General features: G+C 33.3%; 3 protein-coding genes across 3 annotated transcripts; 1 reads left to right on the forward strand and 2 right to left on the reverse strand.

Moving 5' to 3' along the window:
* The first annotated feature begins 3,286 nt into the window (after positions 1–3,286).
* On the forward strand, positions 3,287–8,695 carry LOC145568437 (microtubule-associated protein RP/EB family member 1B-like). Its single transcript, XM_081627859.1, has 8 exons — positions 3,287–3,733; positions 4,947–5,015; positions 5,111–5,197; positions 5,903–6,009; positions 6,133–6,272; positions 6,389–6,465; positions 6,920–7,033; positions 8,295–8,695. Exons 1-8 carry the CDS (start codon positions 3,626–3,628, stop codon positions 8,418–8,420), a joined length of 828 nt encoding a protein of 275 aa, XP_081483985.1. The 5' UTR covers positions 3,287–3,625; the 3' UTR covers positions 8,421–8,695.
* Positions 8,696–9,508: 813 nt separating this feature from the next.
* On the reverse strand, positions 9,509–13,281 carry LOC145567296 (HVA22-like protein a). The gene is made up of 5 exons (XM_081626557.1): positions 13,065–13,281; positions 12,361–12,387; positions 11,700–11,822; positions 10,000–10,249; positions 9,509–9,754 (listed from the first exon to the last, which is right to left on the reverse strand). The coding sequence occupies exons 1-5, from the start codon at positions 13,127–13,129 to the stop codon at positions 9,689–9,691; spliced, it is 531 nt and encodes a 176-aa protein (XP_081482683.1). The 5' UTR covers positions 13,130–13,281; the 3' UTR covers positions 9,509–9,688.
* A 1,553-nt stretch (positions 13,282–14,834) lies between these two features.
* On the reverse strand, positions 14,835–24,745 carry LOC145567295 (uncharacterized). Its single transcript, XM_081626555.1, has 10 exons — positions 24,479–24,745; positions 21,321–21,487; positions 21,156–21,220; positions 21,030–21,070; positions 20,604–20,692; positions 20,391–20,504; positions 19,038–19,115; positions 18,438–18,503; positions 16,182–16,262; positions 14,835–15,358 (listed from the first exon to the last, which is right to left on the reverse strand). Exons 1-10 carry the CDS (start codon positions 24,627–24,629, stop codon positions 15,251–15,253), a joined length of 960 nt encoding a protein of 319 aa, XP_081482681.1. The 5' UTR covers positions 24,630–24,745; the 3' UTR covers positions 14,835–15,250.
* Positions 24,746–26,258: the final 1,513 nt, after the last annotated feature.

Genomic DNA, 26,258 nt, shown 5'->3' on the forward strand with positions numbered 1-26,258 from the left:
CTGTTCAGTAAAATGAGTTCAATTCAGTAAACATCAGTAATATTAAAAAAGAAATATAATAGATTATCAGTAAAAATAATTTTAGTTCAGTAAAATAATTTAAGTTCGACAAAAAATGATTTATGTAAAAATAATTTCAATTCAGCTAAAATAAAGTGAAGTGAACAGTGTCTTATTCTTTAAAATTAATGATTTTTATTGAGCTTATATTATTTTTACTTACTTTTTTTACTTAAATTATTTTCACTGGATGAAATTATTTTTTTGAATATATAATTTAAGGTGAAGTAAACAGGGCTTAAATAAACGCATGATTTTGCAATGTCTATAAGTAAATCCATTATTTAAGATAATGGTTCGAGGTGAAACCATTGCTTTAAGTAAAAAGTAGAGAGTTCGCCGATTTTGCCTCTTTGCTTATCATGGAGATAACACAAGGGCTCCCTCAATGGAAAGAGAGGTTTGGTTTTTTAGCAACAAAAACTAAAACGACCAACGATTTTGCTAAAAATGGCATAAATAAATGAAACTTATTTAACCTATCTCAATTGATCAAGTCAAATTTTATATGAAGGTCTAATTTCCTCTCAAACATGCTGATTTTTTGATGTATCGAGCACATATTAAACGAGAAAAATTGTCAAGCCATAAATTGAATCATTTGAAATACTTTTGCTAAAAATTTTAAAATTTATAATGTACTATATGTTCGAAATCCGGCTTGCAAAACATATTTGAGGTTAGCTAAATTAGCTTGCTATTAACATTAAAAAAAATCGAGCACAATTCAATATGCATCTTCACTCTATAATAGTACAGAGTATTTGTTTTTCAAAAAAAAAATAAAAAATAAAAAATAAAAATTGTACAGAGTATTTGGATATTCAATCTATTAAGAAGTTAATTTGGGACAAGAAAACTTAAGAGCCATCATTTTATTAAAAAAATTATACTTAAAATTCAGATAATAATTTGTATAATTAAGGGGCTTGTTCTGATTTACTGAATTGAGCTGAACTAAACTGAAACTGAACTGAATTGAAATGAGCTGAACTGAATTGTTTATGAGAAAAAGAAATTAGAAACTGAACTGAACTGAAATCAAACCGAACAGAACAGGTCCTAAGTTTGACTTGTTTAATTTTTAATATTCAATATACGAGTATATAAGTAATATAACCTTACAAATGACTACATGAGTAAGCAAATTATGACCGAATATATTTCGAACAATTTGTAAACAAATATTTTCGTACTCACCCTAGTTTCCTAAAAATTTAATTTTACGTCATCATTAGTATAGAGCAATTATATACCATTGAATAGTTTAACAAGAATTAAGTATGAATTGAATTCCGTCTAATAGACTAATATACCATGGCTTAAAACATTCTTGAATTTATTAACGAGTTTAAGTTGAACTTAAGGTGTATTTTCTTCACCTAAGATTATCTAAACATAAATTAACTAGAGCCAATTAATCTCAAATTTCACCTTGTGTTTACACCTGATTGAACCTGATCAACCCTAATTGCACCTAATTTAGTCATAAAAACTTGCTTTAGAAAGCGAACACTACGAACCCTTAATTGTGCTTACTCATGAAAATCTAGACTCATGCTCAAGTAGCACACCTTTCATTACTACCATCACACAAATCCTACAACTTTCCTTTCAAGATTACAACTTACATTACAAGTACAACTACAACTACAACTCTACAACTAATCCTTCAAATTAGCCCCTTGATGAAAGGAGATGAACTAATCCTTCAAGATGGTTAATGTTACAATTGCTAAGCATTTCTCTCTGGAAGCGGGGATCATGAGATAAGATCAACATACGTTAGTACATTTCTTATTAATACAAGTATCATTATTACGCATAATTATGAGGTCAAAGTTTTGTAAAAATTAAAGAAGGGGGTGGTTGACCTACCTGTCTAATTGTCTAAATGATTATTAATTACCTAAAAGGGAAGTTTCCACAATCTCATAGTGCCGGATCTGGAGCAACATTCTCATTTTCTATATATTTCTTATTCATTGCTGATAAAGTGATAATTATACTTTAATACTTTATACAATGAATGATTGTTAAGTTAATAAATGATATTTTTATAACTGTCAAAGGCTCGCTGTATGTGTCAGATTAAAGCCTCAACATTTTTTTGCTTTGCTCTTGTGATGTCTATATACTTTAGCTAGGCTGAAGCTTGTGTTGCTTCTCACAATATCACATGACTAGTAATGATGCACTTAACAAGCAACTCACTAAAGAATTCCTATCTTGGGATCCAAGCATGTAACTATATTAAGGTATAGATTCCACCAACATGTTTGTATTGTACTCTGTATTTAGATTACAGTACTTGTAACTTATAAGAGTTTGAATATAAAGGATATTCGGAATACCAATTATTTTAGTTGATAAAGTTCAAATTAGATTTATATTACGACATGGGTATAATTTAATATATAAATATCATTGAAATAGGAGGCTAAAGTAGTTGGCTAGTTCTCCGAGTTTTAGAGGTCGAATCTCACCAAACTCATTACAGAAAGGATTTTCCCATGAAAAAAAAAATCGTACAAACATCATACCAGTAAGGTAATGCTAATATGTTATGAAATCATAGAAAAATACTCGTAATATATAGAGGACACATTTGTATTGTCAATTTATCACAAATATAATGATTTATTTTTGCTAATTTTTATTTATTATTGTCATTTGTTACAACATCTAATCTATAACTAATACTAAAATAACAACCGCTGATGTCATCTTTTTTTCAAAGTTGTACATGTGGCGCTTTCTCAGGTAAAGATTTCCCGCTCAAATGCTATTCTTTTTTTTTTAATTAAAATGTTAATTAATTTTAAATAGGTAATAGCTATTTAGGTAATGAATTTAAAATAGATACAATACATATTATATTGGTAATTTATGCCGATATTAGGTTGTTGGAGTCTTTATAGGAGTTGTTAACATAGTTGAGGTCAAATAAACTGAACTTATGAACATTTTGAGTTCAAAAAAAATATGAAAACAAAATTTACAAAAATCCAAAGATAAATTACCGTGAAATCCGTGCATCGCACGGATGCTATCCTAGTATAATGATATAATTACTTACCAAACGGACTATTAAACGGACTGTTAGCGGTTTCTCCGTACTAAATAAAAATAAAAATAAAAATAAAAATTTAAAAGTTGAACCTCTCATGGGTGGGTTGTAAACACCCCTCATTCTTTACCGGGTGTTTGCCAGCCTTTGTCCCTCTTTGCATTCTCTTCACATACAAACCCAATTGTGAATTGTCACATCATTTCTCGAATGTAATTAATAATGGCGGAACCCTAAATTAATTGAATTAATAACGCTTACCCATAATTCTTTAACGTTCTTTTCAATAAAGGCGTGGGGTCTCCTCTATTCAATTCCCATTCCTCAAATTTCCTCTTTTGATTTAAATAAACCCAACAATTAAAAACCCTTTTTTTTTTTTTTCAGAATTTGGGTTGGAAATTTTAGAATTTGTATTAAAAGACCCAGATTTCAATTGGGTTTTTTCAGAAAGTTGCACATTTTAGTAAGAATTGAGAAGAAGAGAGAGAAAGTATGGCGTCGAACATAGGAATGATGGACAGTGCATATTTTGTGGGGAGGAATGAGATTTTGCAATGGATTAATAACAGCCTTCAACTTAATCTCTCTAGAATTGAAGAGGTATATACATTTATACTTCCTTTCAATTTTTTTTTGTTTTGAAATTTGAATTTTATAAGAATTTTGGAATTTTGATATGATTCAAGTTTTTATTAATTGTTCTTTCTTCTGGAATTTTGTAAATGTAGGAATGTGGTGTTGGAATTTCTGTTGGGTGGTTTCAGATTTTGGATGTACATTGTTAGTTTATGTAAAGAAATGCTTTTTTATATTGTTTCTTTGGAGTAAAGAAAGCCAGCAATTATGTAAACGGGATTCGATCTCCGGACTTTAGTTCCACCTTCAAAACACTAAAAAAAAAAATTGCATATTTTGTTAAGGAGTGCCTAGTTTAGTGCCACTTCCCATAATTATGACCCTTTTGTTTATGTTTTGTTTGGTGTGTTTTTTTGTATTAAAGGTAGTGATGTCAGCATGTTTCGATTTGTATTGGGTAATGCACGTTAAGAGTTTATGACCCTTTAACCTTTAACCAACTAAGCCTGTTGGCATGCACGTTAAGAGTTTATGACCCTATTGACGTTATGCAATGGTTTTTGGTAAGAGAAAAAGTCTTATTAGAAAGTGCTTTACTGTTAGATGAAATTTAAGTTTAAGATGTAGCAACAAAGGAAAATGAGGCTGTAATTGTCATTTAATAGTGTGTTAGAGGCTATAACTGGTAATATTTTTTACTCATAGTAAAGCCAACCATCAAATCCGCCCAAATGGGCAAATGGTATGCTTTAGACTTGCTGAAGACATATTCTTTGTGATGGATATTTCGTGGAATGATGGGTTTGAATCCTTCAGTTGGCAGAAGTGGAGATCTGTGTGAATTGGAATGGTGGATAGTAAGATCTATTTCGTTCCTTTTAGTAACTAGGACCATGACTGTTGAATGACAGAACATTAACGTGCTTAGATCATCAGATTCTCTGCTTTATTCCATCAGTATTGCTGGTTTAAATAAAAGCACTAAAGCTGAATACATTACCTGAGTATTGTTTATGGAAATTTATGTTTCTGTTAATTTGAATACAATGTGAGTACTAGCTATACTGTCTGCTGGCATAGTCTTTTTCCTCCCATAGCCATATAAGGTTTCAATATCCGGTTGTTACCTCATTCTTTTGAGTATAATAGTATATGGTGAATGTGTTCGCATTTTTTTTCTTGTTCTCTCCATCAATATAATTTGTTTTACATTATGTATTTATGATGCGGTGAATAGGCTGCATCTGGCGCAGTGCAATGTCAAATGATGGACATGATATATCCAGGAGTTGTTCCCATGCACAAGGTATGAAGTTTTTTCTCTGTCTGATTTTATTACAAAGCTTGTAAATTCATTTGGCATACCTTCAATGGAGTTGATGGAGTTGGTTTTGTTTGTAGGTAAACTTTGATGGCAAGACAGAATATGATTATATCCAGAACTATAAGATTTTGCAAGATGTTTTCAGCAAGTTAAAAATTGATAAGGTAATTATAGATGTCTCATGATTATCTTCTCATCAATATGCTTCCTTGTTCTTGATTTCTCTTTCCCAACTTGTACAATGCAATGTAATCTGATTGGAGCAATGAGATCGATATATGTACCTACATTGCACTGTGGTTGCCTTGAATTACTATGCACAAGAAACATATGAATTGTCACTCAAAGTGTTGTGACACCACAATTAGTCAGTTACCATGATTCAGTTGCATGAAGCTGCAGAACTCATTGGAAATAATTGCCATGAAAATAGAAGAACGCAGTAATGCATGGTTATATTGTTCTGGTGATTAAGAGACATGTTATAACTCATTTGCATTTGTAATGAGTTATCATGATAATTTGATGTTTTTTTCTGCAAATTGTGGGTTTCATACAAGGGCATGAGGAATTCTATTAAAGGCTTCTTAGGAGTTTATGGCCCCTCTTAGTGAAATGGAAATGAATAATGGATTACATGTTTTGTTGGATATTTTCATACTCTTAATAGTCTCATATGTCAGTATCCATTAGATTTTCCAAGTAGTTGGTTTCATATAGGTATGTTACTTCCTGTTCCCAGTTGCTACATTGTACAGCCATAAGCTGTAACCAAATTTGAAATTAGTTTTCATTATAAATGGAAAAGCATTTTTTCAAGTAGTTAATATGACTTTTGTTTATTAATACTTTCTGCTGCTTGATACCAGCATATTGACGTTAATAAGCTTGTAAAAGCTCGAACTTTGGACAATCTGGAGTTTCTGCAGTGGTTGAAGCGCTATTGTGATTCTATCAATGGTGGAATGATGAATGAGTATGCAATCTTATTCTGTTTTTTATCGCATGAGTTGTGCTTTTAAATATCTAGTATCTACAATTGTATTTATTTACTGATGAATTTATATTCCCTATTTTTTAAAATTCATTCTTTATGCAGGAACTATGACCCAGTAGAGCGAAGATGTAAGGGTGGTAACCGACCTTTGAGGACCACGCTGAAGAATTCAAAGTCTCTGCAGGGAAACAACTTGCCTAATTCTGGATCTGGTGATAGAGTTGGTCCTAGAAAAACTGCTGGTCAGCCTATACCTTGCTCTTTTTTTGTACCACCAAATTTTTCTTCTTGTTCTTATAGTTACGAGTACTCAGCATGTTGAATCCCTTGCATGTTTTACCAATGTCCTTTCTTATAGGCCTCAAACAAGGGAAGTCTCCTTCCCCTCCTGGTGAGGTTGACTATTCAGAAGAAGTTCAGAATTTGACTCAGGAGGTAAAAGTGTTATCTTCAACTGCTGCAGCCTTTTGCTTCTTTCATTTTATTTGCCCTTCTTCTGTAGGTTCCTTATTTTAATGCTTTCTTTAGAATTGGAAGTTCTTTTTCTGTTGTAATAATGCTGATTCTGGTGTATTGTATGATAGTTCTATTTAGCTGCTTGTTAATTGTGCGATTTAGATGATTTAAAACTATTGGTTCAGTGTCACATGTATACCCTGGTTAACATACTAATGAGAAAGCCACTAAAGTAATAGTGTGGTGCTCTTCTGTGTTTGCATGTTTGGCTCCTGTAATTATATAAGTCATTGCTTGAAGACCATTTTATGCTTTTGATTTCTCCTTTCGATGTAGTTGTATTCAATGTAGTTGTAATTTGAATAAAAATGGTCACTATCTTTAAATATAGCCACATTCCGGCTTCTTTGCTAAAATCAACTTCTTTACACAGGTTACTGATTTAAAGCTTTCAGCAGACCTGTTGGAAAAAGAACGAGACTTCTACTTCGGAAAATTGAGGGATATTGAAATGCTTTGTCAGGCTTCTGAAGTGGATACTCTACCGGTGAGAATCTGCTAAAAATACTAACTTTTCTCATGGTCATTCTGACTGATTGTTTATTATTTATATATTGTTAAATGGTATGTGCTTACAAGTTCCAATTTCAACACAGTGACCAAAAGTTTAAGCCAGTTTTAAGGAAGGGGCTAAGTAGGGTGCAGATGTAGTACTTGTATCAGGCTTTGCATAGTGTTTCTGTCACAATTAATGAGGATTTGAAGAACTTCTACTCCACTTAGTAGCTATGAGATTTTCCCCTTCCCCTTGGATCGTCCTAGTCTCAACTATCTCATGATGAAATCCCAGGATTTTATTGGCTCAGACCTTTTATATGGAATAAGATAGTGATGGCTAGCACGGAATTTCTTTGTTAACTGATCTGGGATGAAGCAATTTGCTTGATTCATTGTGAGTTTTAGGACTTAGTTGAGTGATTAATGAAGCTGTTGAGCCTTGTTATTCTCCAACATTACAGCGCGACCAGCTTTCATTTTTTTTTTTCCTTCTTAAGTCTCTTGTCGATCAATGTTCCTGGAATATATTCCTAGAACCATATCAAAATCTGACTAATATGGTTAAAACTTTACTAAAAGATGTCTGAAATCGAGATTCTTGAGCCATATACTCGTATAATTTAGGTCCAAAAAGATTGGGTGTGTTATATTAAAAGGTAGTGATAAATGGTTAACCCTTAGCGCATAGCTCCTATTGGTTTAGCAAACATATAAGATGAAAAATGTAGCATTACATGTATAATAGGTGACAGGTGGTAAGTATTTTGGGGAAAAATATTCAACCTATAGGATGGTAAAAAGTACCACTACATGCATAATAGTACACAAAAAGTGTTATTCAGACAACTTATACTTTAATAGTACATTATACCTGCATAATAGTGCATAATGGTACATTTAATGTACCATTGTAGAGTAAGTTTTTTCCAAAAGCTTGCCAAATTTACATTTTTACCCTCCTATATGTTTTGTAAATATATAGGAGCTATGCGCCTATATGCACTCCAAATGATCTTTAAATGTGATTTGTTGACAACTCTTAAAGTGATTTCTAGCTTATTTATTAGGGGTGTTTAAAGTGTTGGGACTCTTGGGAATGCTTTAGATGAACTCTATGTAAATTATGAACTGTAAATTATCAATTTGTCCACCCTTAAAAATTGATGAACTCTATGTAAATTATCTATGCTTTAGATTGCTTTTGGATTGGCTAACTGTAACATGTCTCCTGTGGTTGTCACCTGTTGCAGTTGGCTGTTGCGATTAAGAAAATACTATACTCTGCCGATGAGAACGAATCTGCGCTTTCTGAAGCTCAGCAACTTCTGTCAGCATCCCATGATTCTAGTGTAACTGATTTCAAGGATGACAATTAGAGTGCAGACTGATGTGCTGTAGGTGGTGGAACATTAACAAAGATCACTCGGATTTTCAAATGGCACAAGAGTTCTAAAGACATGCCCAGATATATCTATCCTTTATTATAACTATGTAATTTATCAGGGAAACTTATCATCAATGGAACTTTAGTTTCTCGTCAAAAAGCTCTTGTACTAGTTTAACTTTGACCAAAATTATTTTTAATTGTCTATTAGTAAAACTTACTTCGTACTCCGTATAAAAATTTGATATCATGAAAATAGACAATGAATTACTCAATTTTTACTCAATTTTGTCTGGAATTTTCTTATCTAAATTTATCCAATCTTTTTTTTTTTTGTTTTTCTTTTTTTCTTTTTTTGAGGGATATCTAAAGTTGTTTTTATTGTTTTTTAAAAAAACTTGCCTTACTTAGTTTGAACTTATCTGAATTTTTTAAACTTGTTTGTCTGAAATTCTCTGAAATAATCTGAAGTTGTCTGATATTAACCTTTTTTTTTTTTTTCCTTTGATGAAAGTCTGATATTAACTTCATTTGTATGAAATTGTTTGCAATAAACTTATAGCTTGTGGAATCAAAATTTATTTTGTAGGAAATTTTGTATATTTTAAATAAGATAGTACCTCGAATATAATCAATTAAAGTGTGCTTTAGAAAAAAATTGATAAACTGCTTACATTATGAGCAACAATCTCTCATATTCCCGTGAATTGACAAGTTCACAAGAGATTTTATGAGAAGTCGAGAACCGAAAACTCAATTTAATTGACACTTCGTGTCCAAAATAACATTAGGCCATAACCTTAGCAACTACTTTGAATCCGCATTACGGAGTACCACAAGAAAGTATAGACAGAAATGAGAGTGAAAGGTCACAATGACGACGAATTTTTGGAAAGAATGGACAATACCAGTCCTAGGAGATAATCAAGGTTAATGTTGCCTCAGATCATCTTAGCTGCAAAAGTGTTAGAAAGCATAAGCAACAAGGTACAAAATAGAAGAAAGGCACCCCTTTCCCTCTTCTTTTCTCTGTTAGGCTGCTCGACTATTTCCAGACAAATTAAGACACACAAGGATGTATTGTACAGTAATTAACTACCGTAAATCACTAAAAAGGATGAAATGCCATCATAATTACACAATAAAAGACACCAAGCTAATTACAGAGGTGGCAAACGGCTTAAAAAGGTAACACATGGCACAAACTAAAATGTGGTCGAAAAAAGTTTACATTATTGGAAAATCAGCAGAATGCAGCACTCAGTAGTAGTGTTCATTCTCAAAAATGCCATAATCAGTGTTTGGTTTCGTACTTCTGTGATCAGCCTACCAAAAACAATAAACAGAACATATATAAGTCAGTCACAGTAGGTCGATTCAATTCCTCAAGCCATGTAACTTAATGGAAACCAAGCTTCTCAAGACAAGTTAATTGATACTTTGATACTATTTTGTGCTAGATTTCACCAGTAGCGCTGTAATAAGCAATCTATCCAACTAATAATAAAATTGTATGCAGATAGTAAAACGTCTAAAAGTAGATGATTAGACTTCTTTCATGGTGAATTTACCTTGTCAATTAGGTCTCGAAAAGCATCCGTTCCATTCTCCTGTATGTACTTTTCTGCTGCTGTTATAATATCATCCTTCTTATTAAAAACATCCTTCTTCCTTGGGACATACCAGATGTTGACAGTACGATTCTGGGCATTGACAAATGTTGGTCTCACAAAATGCTCATAAACATATGCAGCTCCATTAAAGTAAGGTATGACCAGCCAGCAAGTCATAATCAACTTGGCATATGACCAAATAGGGATCCTGTAGATACGAATGCAATATTTTCATCAAGAACTCCCAATCAAGAAATATTATCAGGATATCATGATATAATCCACTCATCTCGTGAATCCTGTGAGTTTCTGATTGCTCAAAGAGACATGATAAGGTGTGTGGTCTGGGCGTCTGGCCATTGTCTGATTCTCATTGAATTTAGTCCTAAATATAAGCAATTTGATCAGGTAGATTAAGAGTAGCAAGACTCTCATAAGCTATTTAGGTAATCCAATGTCATAAGCTAATAAGCTGCTAGGGTACAGGAATGTTTTTCAACCAAAATAAAAATCTACATGGTATCTAATTAAGATAAATTTCTGAGTAGGTAGTTTTGACAAAACATATTTTACTATGTTATTCGTTGAAAAAATATAGAGCATCAGTAGGGGAGATGGGGGTTAGATGGGCAGTTAAAGCAGCTGCACCTACTGAAGTTCCGAATGTCTTCAGAAATATAAGACTAAAGAGATAGAGAGTAAAAAGAGTAGTCCAAAGAGAGCAAGATAATGGCAAAATAAGAATTTGAGCTTTCACAAAATGAGGCAAGCTGGGTATCTACAGGAGCAACGTGGAGATTTAGACAACCAGACCATGCATTGGTTGATATTCCAAGACTTGTATGATTCTCAATATGCCTCCAAGATTTACCATTTCCTTTGCCAACCTTTTTTCAGTCCACTCAATCCCAAACAATCTTTAGATTGTGGACGGGCTACCTGACAGTCCAAAATATGCTACAGATAACTCAGAAAACAAAAATCCTATTCCCAAATCCACATACACATAATTCGAAAAAGCAAATCCTGCCAAAGTTTGACCTAGTCATATTAAACTCAAGACTCAAGTCAGCAGCAAATAATACTCCTCTGAATTTTAAAATACTAATAAAGTTCCTCATCAACATCAAGATTACCCTAATGCCTCTCAACTGATACTCCAACACAAGGCAGGGTAAGGAAGAAATAAATGGTCAGCACTTCTTATCCTCTGAGAAGTTGCAAACAGCTGCCATCTATCAAACTAATGGTCAACCGAAAATAGCCTCTATATTATTGTAGTTGAAAGACAATGTACATCTGAATCCCTACCTCTAATAATAGTTGTGCTTAGTTAGAAGCATAGAGGTAGTGTAATGATGTTTTCGACCATACTTTTCACGGAACATAAAAAGTCTTGACTTGAGAAGAGTGAGATTAGTTCAGGGTATGCTAGAATTATAGTGAATATGAGAAGACATGCTCCTATCAGCAGTAACTGACATTCCATGGGCAGGATACTGACATCCAGATAACATAGCACCAAAGAGCAAAGAGTTAGTTGATTACCAAGACCGCTTGCTTTAATCCACTACAGATGATATTTATCGTAGTATGGCATCGAAATAAACCAAAAAATATCAGCTGAAAACAAAGAGATCAAAGCTAAGGAAACTTACCATTCAATAACCTTTGCAAAGGTGAGCTCAAAAAGAGTGATCATGGAATACAGAATCCAATAAGTGAGCCATTGCTGATCATCAATAGGAGACTTGGTTTCAATAGCTTTGATTGATGCATACCTAACAGAATCATAATTTATATCTTAAATCCATGTAAACCAACTAAAGTAGTTAATAACAGACCAGAACTTTGGACTCCTACTTTGTAGATAGACAAACAAAACACACGGAATAGAAATTAGTTAAACTAACCTACTACTATTTTGACTTGCACTAAAATTACAAGGACTTAGGAACCCATCTCAACACATATATGGCAAATCAGCCTCAAATCATCAGCAATTCTAGGTCTGAATTAAATTGTCATATTGTAGTTCTCATATCTGAGTACGGACTATGGAGTACCACACACCGATAATTTTTTTACAGGCAAAATGAATAGTCAAAATCCATTATCAGAATTATTGTTGCATTGCTAACAATCTTTCCCATCAGTATGCCTAACCCTCAGGATAGACTAAAAGATCAGAAACCTTTATATGAAAAGAATCTCATTTCCATCATTTTATTAGAATTCACAATCAAAATAAACATTCAAAATCTATCGCCCAAGTCAAAATCAGCACAACTTAATGAAGAGTAAAGCAAAAATACTTACAAGGGATAAACAAGACTAACCACAGGCCTGCAACAACACAAACAAACCTTATTTTAGATACAAATACAATCACATCCAAAAAAAAAATAATTAAAAAAAAATTAACAATCATATCAAAAAGGGTTTTGCTATACATATAAGCATTAAAATTTACTAAAATTATACAATGTATCATTTTTGGAATGCGTGACATAATCGAGTGTGAACTTGTGGAGTTGATTAACAATGAAACAGAAATCCAAAAATCTGAGCAAGAAATTGAGGAAAATATGTAATTTTTTTAATCAAAAAAAGGCGCAATTGGGTTGCCAAAATTTTATTAAATTAAGATCAATTATAAGCTTGACACTCCCAAATCACACAAAAATATCAAAATCCATAAAAATTACAACAGATAATCAGAAAACCCATGATCTGAGCAAAATATTGAGGTAAAGGTGGAATCTTTCAACAATATCAACAATTATGCTGCTAAAAATTTATACAATTTAAATCAACTATATGCTCTTCACTCAAAATTCACACAAGTGAACAAAATTACATGAAATTAAGCAATAATCATAGTCTAGAATTTAAATCTTACAATCAATGAGTAATCAAATTGCCGTAAATTGTAAAAATTAGTGCAGAAAAAAGCAAATTCCAAGCATTTGATGGTAATTTTTACAGAAAAAAAAAAGGAGGAAAGAAAAAGAGGGACAAACCCAGCAAGAATATCGAAGTTCTGAAGCACAACTTTGAGAAAAGCAACACCCCCACTTCCTCCCATTTTTCTTGGCTAAAAATTTATTCGGAGAAAATTACAAATCTAGCAAATTTGGGATTAGAGTAAAGGATTTCTTGATAGGGGGCTTCAGTTGACAGAGAAAAGCACAGATTTTGAGGGAAGAAAAAGAAAGAAAACTAAATGAAAGGTGAAAATGACATTATTTTTCTAGAAGTACTATAAAAAAGGAAAACAAAATAATAAGTAGGTGATTGATTGTGTGGCATAAGCTTGTTTGGTATTCAAATTATTTTTTAGGAAATAGGCTAATAAACACAGAAAAGAGAGAAGGAAGAGTGTGAGAGGTCAAATGGAATTAGTATGTTGTCCTATTTTCTTTAGTTTCATTGATTAGTGAATCAACATCTCTTTTAGGTTTAGTTTCGCTAATTAACGCTTGAGAGTTCTGTTCACTTCAACTTAATTTCAGTTCAGTTCATTTCAATTCAGCTCCAATCAGTTCAGTTCAATTCAGCTCCATTTATTTCAGCTCAGTTCTGTTCAAGGTTCAGTAAATGTGAACAGCCCTTAGTGTGACTCAAACTTGTGATCTCAAAGTCATAAGATGAGTTCTCCACCAACTCGACCAAGCTTTGCTTGGTTGTAAGAAATTGTACATGAAAATTGCAATATTGCATCTAGTTGCATTTAGAGTTATATACACTTTAATTGAATTTTTCAGCTAATTTAATATTGTTTTTATTGTACTTTATTTTGTAATCAACAAATGAGCGTAATATATTCTTGAATGCATCTATCTTTATATGCACTATGATACATGTAAGAATTTCTTTAATAATGCAATTATTATGATATTTTTGTTTTAGGAAAGTTATGCAATTGTTTTATTTTAGACCAAATACTAAGGATGAGAAAGTCATGATCTTTCTTTTCAATCCAAATCTTCTCTAAGACAAGGTGTAAATCATATGGAGTACTTACATAGGTTTATATACGTGGCAACATCAACTTCTGATGACATGGGATGAGTTTGTGATAGAGTAGCATATACTAGAATTATGTGACAGGTACGGAGTAGTAGTAGTTTAGTTTAGCAGGTGGAGGGTTGATTAAGAGATGAGATCATCCATTGTGATTTCTTCAACTTTCTTTTTTGTTCCATCAAACTTAGGTGGAAATTGCTACATTAAAAAAAAAAAAAAAAAAAAAAAAAAAAAAGGGTGGTACTCTGACTTCTTCTAATACTCGAAGAAAAATAGTTATATGAACCCCAGTTAGATTGCTTTCAATTTGTATTTTTATAACATCAAAAATTTATATAGTTGCTACGATTGATGATTAGATATACAATATCAATAATTGATTGACAAACGTGAAATTAGATTAAATAAAGAGAGTTTGAACTCGAACATTACTGAAATTGGAGATAAAATCATAAAACCAAGGAACAATTAGTAAATTTGAGATCGAGGAATTCAGGGTATACATCCTACGCCAAGGTTAAAAGTTAGACTCACATTTCCAAATTCACAAGCCAGCAATTATTGGATTCAGGCCTTCTAAAGCTAATGATACAATTGGATATAAGGCTTGCATTTGCAGAAACCAAAAACATAATGAGATCCACAAAAGAATGTATAGTCCATCTACTTCTTAGCATGCCATGAGATGGGCACTGTGATTTTGACGTACCAAATACACCATAAAATGCTGAGAATTATATTATAAAGCTAATACAATATTGATGTGTTTCGAATGTTCAAATCAGCATTCATTTCTAAACTCGTGTCCTTCTGTACATTCGTGTTCACTAGCAACAAAATTACGCTCATAAAATAGCAGGAAAGAACGCTCATTTCTGTTCTCGAGCATCAGTATGACAAAATGACTTAGACCTATACAGTACAAGTGTACTACTACTATTAGAGGATTTATGGGATAGAAAGTCGAACTCACAGAATAGCTCTGTTTCAATCAGGGACTTCAGGGGTTTTACAAATATACAGTAGGATCTGATCAATTCCAAATGCCACTCAATATGCTATGTATGTCCCATAGTATCTATTAACAACCTGCAGTATCTTCTGAAGAGGGCTTCCCAGATATTGCCCAAGATAAAATTGGTAATCACTAGTCATATGGCAGTGTTTAGATTCGATACTCTCAGGTGCTAGAGCAGCCGAGATGAAATCGTCGAACCTTCATTCTTCCATCCAATCCAAGAGCAAGCACATCGAGTTCCTCTACATACCATAGTTCAGAAACGACAGCCTACAATGATTCACAAGTAAAAGAAAATAGATATAAGCAGGTCGAAATTTGATGTATGTCAGATGAAAATAACGGGATTAATAATTTGTCTTTTGACACCACACAAGTTCCTTCACGAAGCTAATAAGAGTTAGTTTATCTACAAATATTCATACTTCAAACCTAGAAAAGAACGATAGTACACAGGGGGTTAGGACTTTCCTGTTCCATAACTAATTTGAAATAATTTGGATACATTTTTTAGTCTAATATAATATATTTCTATCAAAAAATTTGACCAAGCCCCATTTTTCGACAAAATAAAATGCTTAAATTGAATTTCACAATTGAAGCGTACAAAGCATGAACAATCAAGCACAAAAGTATTATGTGATGCTAGGTCAATTTGATAAATTTTGAAATTTATACGAAGGCCTTGTAACTTCAGGTAAACTGAGTTCAAATTGCTTAAACAACAAATCTGATTCTTAGAACTTTTAAAACCGATCTCATTGAAAAATCAAATGTCCCACCTGATAGGTTTCGAAAGGTTTTTCATAAGGGACATTTGCAGATTAATACCTAGATACAGAATATCATTTTTTGTGGGAAGCACCTTACAAAGACAATCCTGTGGCACTAAACAAAATTCAGATCTCTGGCTGACCATGTCAACTTTCAGTCGTAGAAGATTATTACCCTCGCTTATTTTATTGGTCAATATCATTTTGGATTGAAGTGAGCTCTAGTGAATTTTGCCTTCGGCTTTGAACTTTAACAGACTAGCTACAGATCTACAGAGATGCGTAGAAATTCCTAACAATAAGAAGTACGATCACTTCACCTGAAACCCACTAATTTGATTGTTGAGGTGAGCCACCAGCTTATGAAGCAATTGAATGTTCTCTGAAGTTTTACCTGCCTCCTGCACATGACATTTAAACAATACTCAGAAAAGGCAAGAAAAGGAATATTAAATGAAGGAATAAATGCACAGAAAGACCAATATGAATATGTAAAATCATGAGAATCTATCAGTACATTGTGCCATAAACATATATGGGTGTTTATGAACTGCAATTTGAGCAGAAAAATTGAAGAGGAAGATGAACATGTGCAATTAAGGCTGAAAATTACAGAAAATACATATTAAGAGAATATTCAAGGTTTGGAGAATCTTGATTCTCTCCCAAATACAAACTGAAACTAAACGGAAGTAAGGAAAACTCAGCAATTTTCCACTAACTGATTCCCTCCTCTAGCTGGTTTCCAATTTCTTTGCTCAAACTAGCTCTAACACTTTGTTTGGATAGAAAGAAAAGAAGGGAAGAGAAAGGGAGGTGCGCAATTTCTCTTATTTAGGTAAAGGATAGGGAGAAGGAAAGGGAGGGATCCATTTTCCCTTACTCTTTAATAAGCAGTATCCCTCCAAAATTGGAGAGATTTGGAAGGAAAATTGCACCCACCTTTCCCTTCCCTCTCCTTCCCCCTTCTTTCCCTATCCTGACTTTCCTTCTTTACTATATCCAAACAAAGCATAACTGCAGTATAATGACAACTACTAACGTCCCTGTCCCCTATACCTGATGCATTAAACTATTAAAGGGTGGCTGTTTCCCCTGTTTGCATCCTATGCAAGCTTGGCTAACCAAATAATTTTTAATAAGGATGAACTCCTCACCACAGGACTGAATTCATATCATGACTCGCTTTTCTCAGGAAACTAAGGCCTGCATTTATAAGAACTGATTCTGCGCTTGGGTATTTTTTTTCTTGGATCTATGATAGGAGTGCTTCTTAGATTTAAGAGCTTGAACCTTTAACTTTATCACAAGAAAACTATGAAGGAAAAAACAAATTATGTAACTCTAGAAGTAAGTTAGTTAGACAGTATAGGCATCCCTCTTGTATGTCAAACTCAGATAACTAACACCACTAGTAAGCTCAAAATACGAAGATTTTCACAGAATCGCATGGAGCTCAATTTTAAAGAATCAGGGACCACATTGTAGTATTGTAATCTGGCCACTATAAAAGTCACATCAAAATTTGGGTTAAGTGTAAAGAAATACATATAGGTTCTGCAAATGGAGAAGGTTGATTAAGCTTAAAAAGGATTCCTAACCCATGTCATCGGCCTCCTCGCTATTTTAGAAAGTGACAATTGTTACAAAATGATCTAGATTAGAAATACAGAATTAAAAACACCCTTTTACAGGTGGAGATACTTTAATATTTGCTCATAAATCTTCCTTAGCAAGTTAGAAGATACGGAGTATCACTTATCACGTGGAATAATATCTCTATTATATAGGCCAACTCTTGAGGTGTTTGGTGTCCACCTAATATAACATTTATACATATGTACTCTTCAATATATTCAATGCTAATATAATAGGAGTTCTTGAGTATTTTTTCGAAATGTGAAGTAAGCTTCATGTGCATTTAGATCTAGTTTAATCAATCTAATCCCACCACCAAAAACAAAAAGAAAAATAAATAGTTAAGTAATTTTCCTTCAGCATTTTCCGCAGCAGTCACTCATTCAAAAAAGTGCCTGCATGCTATGTTGGAAACCTAGAGGACCACTGTAACCCACATTTTGCTTTTACATTTTAGAAGCAATTGGAACTCAAAACTACAGGCTACTAATTTACTAGAAGGCTAGAAGCAGAATACACAGATTTTCCCTTTATTGGCTACCCACTGATAAACCCAGTTCAAAAAGTTGACCCAAGTAACTTGGAATACAACGGTTACTCTCCTTAGCTTGTGGGTGGGTACACAGCAGAGACCGAATAAGGATCTGAATTTCTGAAATTGGTGGAAAGTATTAAAGGAAAGAAGGGGTGATCTCATCATGCACACACATTAAACGCAACAGTTCAAGAGACTCACATTTCCATCCTACCCACCCCTTCATTCCTTTCACCTCAACCTTGAAAAGTACCAGCTTCAGCAACAAACCCCAAACTCAGGCTAAACAGGATGGAAGAAGCATATTCTCGCAGAAAGTAAAGCAAATTAAATTGGAAAAAAAAAATAAAAAATCGCCAAAATAAGAGAGTGAGCATGCAACACTTGATACTAAGTTACTAACCTTGTCTAGAATTCTTGGAGGACCCAATAGCCTTGCAAATGAAGTATGAAGTATAGCATCATCATACTGCAGCAAGTTAGACAAGATGCATGCTTAGTTGATGAATTGTGAATTGTGAAGCAAGCACTTGGACTTCCATCATGTAAGTGACAAAATTGAACAAGAAGATGGAAAATGACCCGAATAACAACATCAAGCCATAATTGGATAACTATTGAAGGTAACCATATAAGAGAGGTAGAATTATTGGTAGAGCCATAGAGTTGATTGCATATTCATATTATCATGCATCTGTGTGGCATTCACAGGAGACGACCACATGAATACATGATGCTATTATTCCTCACTATCATTTTTTTTTCTCAGTTACCATACCATGAACTGATGGACACCATAAAATGTACTTTAAACTTGCAAAATATTGGCCTGTGTGGATTTTCATCATTAAATGAAAAACTGCATGAACCAAAAGCCAATCTGTGGGGCGCTTAGAAACATCTTCATATATCCAAGGCCAAAAATAACACATAAAATTTGAAAATATTATCATAGTTGTATTGCCTGTATATGTAAATATGTAATGTTTTGGAATTCTCTTACAAGCTGCTTTTCCGGTGCATGTGGAAGGGCTGTCCTCAGCTTAGCGCGTACAGTAGTGGGATCAGTACCAGAAGTTACCTATACAAAAAGGAGTTATTGATGTTAAGAATAAGATTTATCAAAATCCTCATACAGACAACATACATCGGAGGCTGGTATCCACAATGCCAGGGATCTATCATCTTTTCTCTTAAAATTGTTTTTAGTTTGCTAGAATCACTAAGCTTATTAGTAGTAACTAGTAACTAGTAAGACTAGAACTAGAAACAGGCAAAGCGCAAAGGGATTCAAGGTCTTAAATTGTGTATATGGCCACAATTATAATCAGAGTGTTCTAAGACAATTAAGCAATTCCAACATCATCTGAACTGTCAAGTGGCTTACTAGTCATTTCCCAAAAAACTCTTAAATATTTAATTTCAGCAACAATCTCGGAAATTGCAGCCCATGCACAGAAGTCAGCTGAATAACAGAACATAACAGCAATAACAGATTTTGGATTACAAAACATTAAGAGAAGCACTAATCGCATGACACTTATTCTAGGTTTAATATCATGGTACTGAATTTCTATGGCCAGCAGACAATTGCTGTTGGATGGTAAAAGATGTAATGAACTAATTTTCTGGCTTAATATTCTGATTTAATAATGCAAAAATAAAGATGAAAGCTTTAAGATTGATCGATAATGATGGAAGGATTACAAAAGATAGGTTAATAGCTTAAGGCTATTAATCTCCAATAGTGAGTTTAGCTCACAACTCTCCAACAATGGCTTTAGGCGATGATTCTCTAAGGTTTCCCTCAATACAAATTTCTGCCAACCTTTTCATTATCCCTCTTCCCTTTTTATACTTACATTCCCCCTCTCCATAGGATGATTCTAGATTGAGTTCTTTTGTCTCATGTGCACAGGTGGCATCTCTTACTGCATTGCCTATTTACCCTTCTCATGTACTACATTTGATCATTATTAACAAACTAAACAACCCATAATACCCTTCCCTTAAGACAGTTCATTACAAAAGAACTATGAAAGCATTTACTCAAGCAAAAACAACCACTACTCATCACAAAAGTCAATTTCATGACATTGTTTCCCATTCATGGACAAAAAGTTTCTCAAGTTCTTAGCAAGCTTTGTGGTCTACAACGTGTGCGGTTGAAACTAAAATGAAACACTTCCAACCCTTCAAGATTTAGAAACTTCTTCTAGTTCCGCATTAAAGTTCCATAAATTGAGAAAAAAGGTGGTTCAACAAAAACTTCATGAAACAAGCACCATAAAGGGAAGCACAAATTTCATATATTATCCATGTATTTCCAGAAAGTCGGAAGAGTTATTAACGGCACCTGCCAGCACCCGAGAAGAACACCATTTGAAGTCAAAACCACCCGATCTAGAACGATTTTCAATGGGCAAAGCGATTCAGCAACATTTTTAACTGCATTTGCTTCGGCTTCAACCTAATGTATAGATACAGTGTTACTTGCCGAGAAAAGCTACAAGTTACAAGTAACTGCAGAGAATAAACAGAATTTAAAAAATGATTAATAAAGCCTTACTTCATCATGAGTAGCAGGAACAGGTTGAATATGATGCGACGCGTGGAACATGCTAAAGTGGTACAAGCTTGAATTCTGAAACCAGATTGCTATTCAAAGAATAAATGAGGAACACGGAACAATATATAGAAACAAACAAGAAAGAGTCGGACTGTCAGGTGTACTCTAATAATGTATACATCGTAAGACAAAAAAGCAAAAGGTTGAATGTTCAAGCCTGTATGAACCAAAGTTACCAAACAATATGCACATTAAGAAGTACATCAGAAAAGGGCAATTAATGTTTACAGAATAAAAGCTGCCTAAGTTCTACTCAATAATTGAACTACTCAATTACAGTAGATATGATTTGTTCAAACTGCATTTTTGATAACTTCAAGTTTCAAATAAACAGATGTCAAATACAGCAAAAGACAGAATTGTTACCTTTGTCAAAGTAAGGTGAAAACACCAGTTTTACAGCATCTCTGCAAAAGGTAAAGCCGGAATAACTAATATGGACATCACAGTTTGAAAAGAGAAAGAAAACACTGCACAGTGAAATTAACTTACGATATGGGAATTGAATATTCAGTACTCAAATATAAAACGTTTGCTCGTACAGGGGGATTAGCTGCCTGCAAACAGCATTAAGTCAATGGTATGCATGCCAAGAAAGGAAGAGCTCAAAGATCCTTTCCTATTAATAAGAACGGCACAACATCCTAAATATTTCACCTTGGGATTAGGTATTACAGCACCATCTTTTACACTAAACAAATCAGAAATTGACAATGACTGGGAAGTTTCTCCATTTTTAAGGAAAGCTGGCCCATTTTCATCCAAATTCCTTGCCATTTTCTCATATAATCTCGCTCTCTTCTCCATGTTTGAAATTGGAATACCTATAAACAAGAACCAGTGTTAGTACCACTCTCAGAATAAGCATAAATAGCAAATGTCCCATCCATGATTAGACTCCTTCATTCCCAAAATCCCTATGACCCTATAAAAGCATCACATCTAGAAATATCTGTTGACTTTGGACAATGGATTTTCATCCCTGATCCCTAAACATATGTATAGGAGCTTTATGTAGGTTGGTTATAATATTATGTATATGAGTATTGTTGGAGAGTTAGATATTGTGAGAAAATGATAGTGGATAAAAAGTTTATTCAAAACTAAAAGATATTAGGGGAAACAATGATAAAGAACGTAGTAGGGATCAGGAGGAGAGAAAAAAAAAATTAAACATGTAGAGACCAAAGAGGAGAAAGATATGATTAAAAATATAAGTAGAAAATTTCCAATTTTTGATAGTGTCACTTACAAAAAACGGTTGCTTTAGAAAAGTGTGTCATTTTATTTATTTATTTTTTTTATAAAAAAAAAAAACACACACACACACACATACACACACCTAGGGAGTATTAAGAAATTTTTTAGAATAAGGTGTTATTTTGAAAATATACATTAAGTTTAAACCAATAATCAAAATATTGACACTTATTTTTACATATCCATAATAAAATGTGGTCAAGGTTAGTAGATAGATAAATAGTGCAAAAAGCTACAAAGTTGTATGTATTGATGAATGAAAAAGTAATTAAAACAGCTCTATAGTCCTTAAAAGTGTAAACAAAATTCCATTGGCATGCTCTTATGGTCATAATGTTTGTCTAAGAGAGGATTAGTTGTGTACACAAAATTTGAAAATTAGAATCAGAAGTTGACCTGGTGAAGATAATGATGAGCACTCAAAATTTATGTTTGTCTACTTATGGCGGTATGGCCTGTGCCATTGTGGATATGGGCACATCTTACAACCTTGTAACATGACTAACGTAATAAAATCGGGATTGGAACTCACACAATAAGGTGACTAAAGCAGTTCAACCAACCCCCAAAGCTATACCAATTAGGCAATTACCAAGTGAAGAAAAGTTGGGAAATTGGAGAGACAAGCTAGATCAATGTCGTCCCTATGGACAGCTTCAGCTAATTTATGCTAGTAGGACAGCATTGATGCTCCACTTTAACTCCTTATTCAAATTAGTCCACTCCTAGTCTCATCACAGTTCCAACCGAGTACTTATCAATCCTTCGAGTACAATTGGAACTAAGAAGGACGACAAAGGAGAAACGCTCCTTACTCTAAGAATTCAAAGGACAACTATTGTGGATAAAATATTGGTAGTTTTGGGGTGTATCTAGAAAGTATGTGTTTGATTCCTTATCATAATTCTACTACCTAATTTATATCTAGTTTATGGTAATTAGGTTCTTATGTTTAGCTTAAGCTCCAAATCATAAACACTACAACTGTAAACACTTCCACGCATGATATCTAGTCAGTCAACATTATATTCCTAGAATTAATCAAGTACCAAACATGCATCCTTAAAGAAGCACGGTGACACTGTGAATAGATGGGCAATTGGGGCATGAACACCATCACAAAGTATAAGATGAAGGAAACTTTGGGCAAAGCGGAAATTTACGTAGTGGAGCTAAGATGATGAGATTGCTCTAGTATACTAAAAGATGGCCGTAACACACGGCATACTTCCCTTCACCTTATTTCAGGAACTTATGTGGAAGATAAAAACAGACCAGGCCAGACGCTTTACCTTAAACTAATCACCCAAGATTCAAATCAGACAAAAAAATTTAGATTAGACAAAATTTCAGACCGGACAAAACTAGACCATATTTTTAAAACTTTTTGACTAAAACCTTATTGCAACAAAGGAGAAGAGAACAAAGCCATCTCAGCAGATTTCAAAGTTAGAAGTGGCAAATTAAGTATATTGAGTCAATCCCTTAGGCTCGTGGCTTCAAAAGACACCGGCATGACATTCATTTTCGGATCCAAATCTTCCACCTCAAATGCAATATAAAACCGTACAAATTTTGGAATTAATTTAAAAGAAGTGTTAAATAAAAAGGTTCACCAATATACTTTCTCTTCTATTAAGCATACCAAATATAACTGATACATTACATTGTGAATCTCAAAAATTATAAAACCTTGTGATTGTGCAACATAATTGCTAATTCTTGAGTCTCCCCCAAGTTCCCGAAACTCTACACATGGTTGTTAGTTCAAATAGGAACACCACCACATACCAATTCATCAGCCTTTATAGGCTGCCCATTTTCTTAGTCCTGCAAGGTTCATGAAAACACGAAAATCCAACTACCTAACTTATTTCCATGAGTGTAGTTTCATTGTACTCTTTGATCTCATTATAATTGTCTCAAAATCATCATTTCTAGGTAGTCCACCTGGATTTCTTTCCTAACTAATATAGTAACAATCTTTTTCCTAATTACAATTACTACCTCCGATTTTTTTTAGTTGCAACTTTGGAAATATTTTATATCTCACAAATAATACCCCAAAGTTGCAACTAATAAAAATCGGAGGTAGTACAACTCATTAAAGAAAAGTTTGAGTTAAATGCAACCTTAGCACCAAAGTTATAACTAACAATCTTTTTCCTAGTTCATTGTACTCTTGCAATTCAACAAGGTTACATCCACGCCTCACCGACTAGCTCCGCCCCTGCTCACCATCTCGGCAAAAGTTTGAGTTAAATGCAACCTTAGCACCATAATTACGGAAACCCAGTTCATAATAGCATCACCTATGAATCGAATTTCACATAACAATCTCACAAATTTCCAAAACATAACCACTCACCATCATCAATTGCATACCGCCAAAAGAAATGCAAAACCCAGAAATCAAAATCACCATAAATTCACACCCATCTTCCCAATTCCATATATAACGCCGATGATCACAAAATCAAACTACCCCAGATCAAAAACTATGAGATATAATCCTATTTTATACATAAAAATGAAAATAATTATAAACATTATACCTGAAGAAGAAGAAGATAATGATGATGTAGAAGTATGAAGTGAGGGATTCTTGAGGATCATCTTGAATGCACAAAAGAAGAGGAAAATACAGAGAACCCAGATCAAAATGACGCGTTTTGGGAGCATGTAACAATTACTAGACCTTGCCATTACACAATATAGGCGCTAGCCAAGATCATTGAAGTTGGGTTATTTAGCTATTCTGTTCTTAGTCTTCCTACAGTGGGTTTCTCACTCAATTGCTCAAGTTGTGAGAATGTTTGTTTCGACTTTTAACATTCAACTTTCAAGACGTTCAAGTTTTTCTTTGTTTGGTCCATAATCTATTCGTGACGTGCCCGTCGGGTAATTTTGGGTTCAAATTCGTGTATGTGGTATGTCCATATGTTCGATAATTTAGTTGATTAGCGCAATATTTAAGATCAGTATTTCCCGTCAAAAAAAAAAAATAAAAAAAAAATCAGTATTTAACTTCATTGATAGAAAAAACATACTCCCTCCGTTTCACTTTATTGGTCCCATATAAAATCAATCACAAAAAATAAGAGAATGAATAATATTTGGAATCATACATTTTAGTATAAAAATTGCTTAATTAGTTCTATCTTATTAAATGTTCTGATTTTTTTCTTTAGAAAGCATCAATTACAATGCTTGTTTAACGTGAGGGATATCAATCAAATGCCATGTCAGCAATCCACTAATGGGATTGATGACCAATCAGAATATTTAATTACTGCCATGTCATCAATCCACTAATGAGATTAGAAATTATAAGACCAAATTAGGAAAATAAAATAAAATAAGAAAAGGAATAGATTTAATATAGGTAGATCATTTTGAAACGCCTAAAATAGTATATGGGACTAACATTATGAAACGGAGGGAGTATTATTAATACAAAGAACACAATTTTAGGCATGACATCTATTATGATGATGTTGATAATAATAAGTGGATAAGGAGAGATATTTTGTAATGCAAAGTATACGATACTTCCCAATTGGAACAGGTTTAAGTATTATTGTATTAGTCTAGGTTCGAGTGTTCGGCGCTATGGTACTAAAGTAACTCATTAGTAATAGGATTTGGAATTAGAATCGTATTTACCATTGGCGATCAATGGGTGACTAAAGTAATATGGATATAGTTTTCTTGTCTCATCCACACATTGCAACCATTTACGTTGGACAATTCACAATTGGAACCATATAAATAGGTGCAACAATAAAACAAAGAAATGTGGGTTTCAACTAAGGTTAAGGGAGTCTTTTTTTAAGACTGAATTCTATTTTATCAAGAAAAATAAAATAAAATAAAATAAAAAATTGAGAGAGAATTTACTATTCATAAAAAGATTTCACTATGAGTTTCAATATTAAAGATTTTGTATTCTCATAAAAGTTGGTCAGAAAATTTAGATAGATAAAGATAATATCTAAATAAGTGAGTGAATAATGACATCCCATTAAAGGTTACCATCAATTAGGGACAATTACCTCGCCAAATCTATTCATATAAAAAGAAAACCTACCTGGCCAAATTCATTTGAATTAGTAGATACAGAGTATAGTTAAATTTTTGTTACTTTGTTCACATCCCTTCCCTTGCTTACCAACCCTTGTCCTCGTGCAACCAAGCATATAATTGATGCCAACAGGACACAAGGAGGGTTGGTAGTTAGATTTTTGTTACTTATTGGGCTTGAGATCCACCAAAGATATCAACTAATAATCAATTATTGTTAACAAATTTAGCAATAGGTCTTAGTTGCACTCA

The sequence above is a fragment of the Chenopodium album genome, chromosome 11 (genome assembly GCF_948465745.1).
Source record: "Chenopodium album chromosome 11, dcCheAlbu1.1, whole genome shotgun sequence".
Classification (NCBI taxonomy): Eukaryota; Viridiplantae; Streptophyta; class Magnoliopsida; order Caryophyllales; family Amaranthaceae; genus Chenopodium; species Chenopodium album.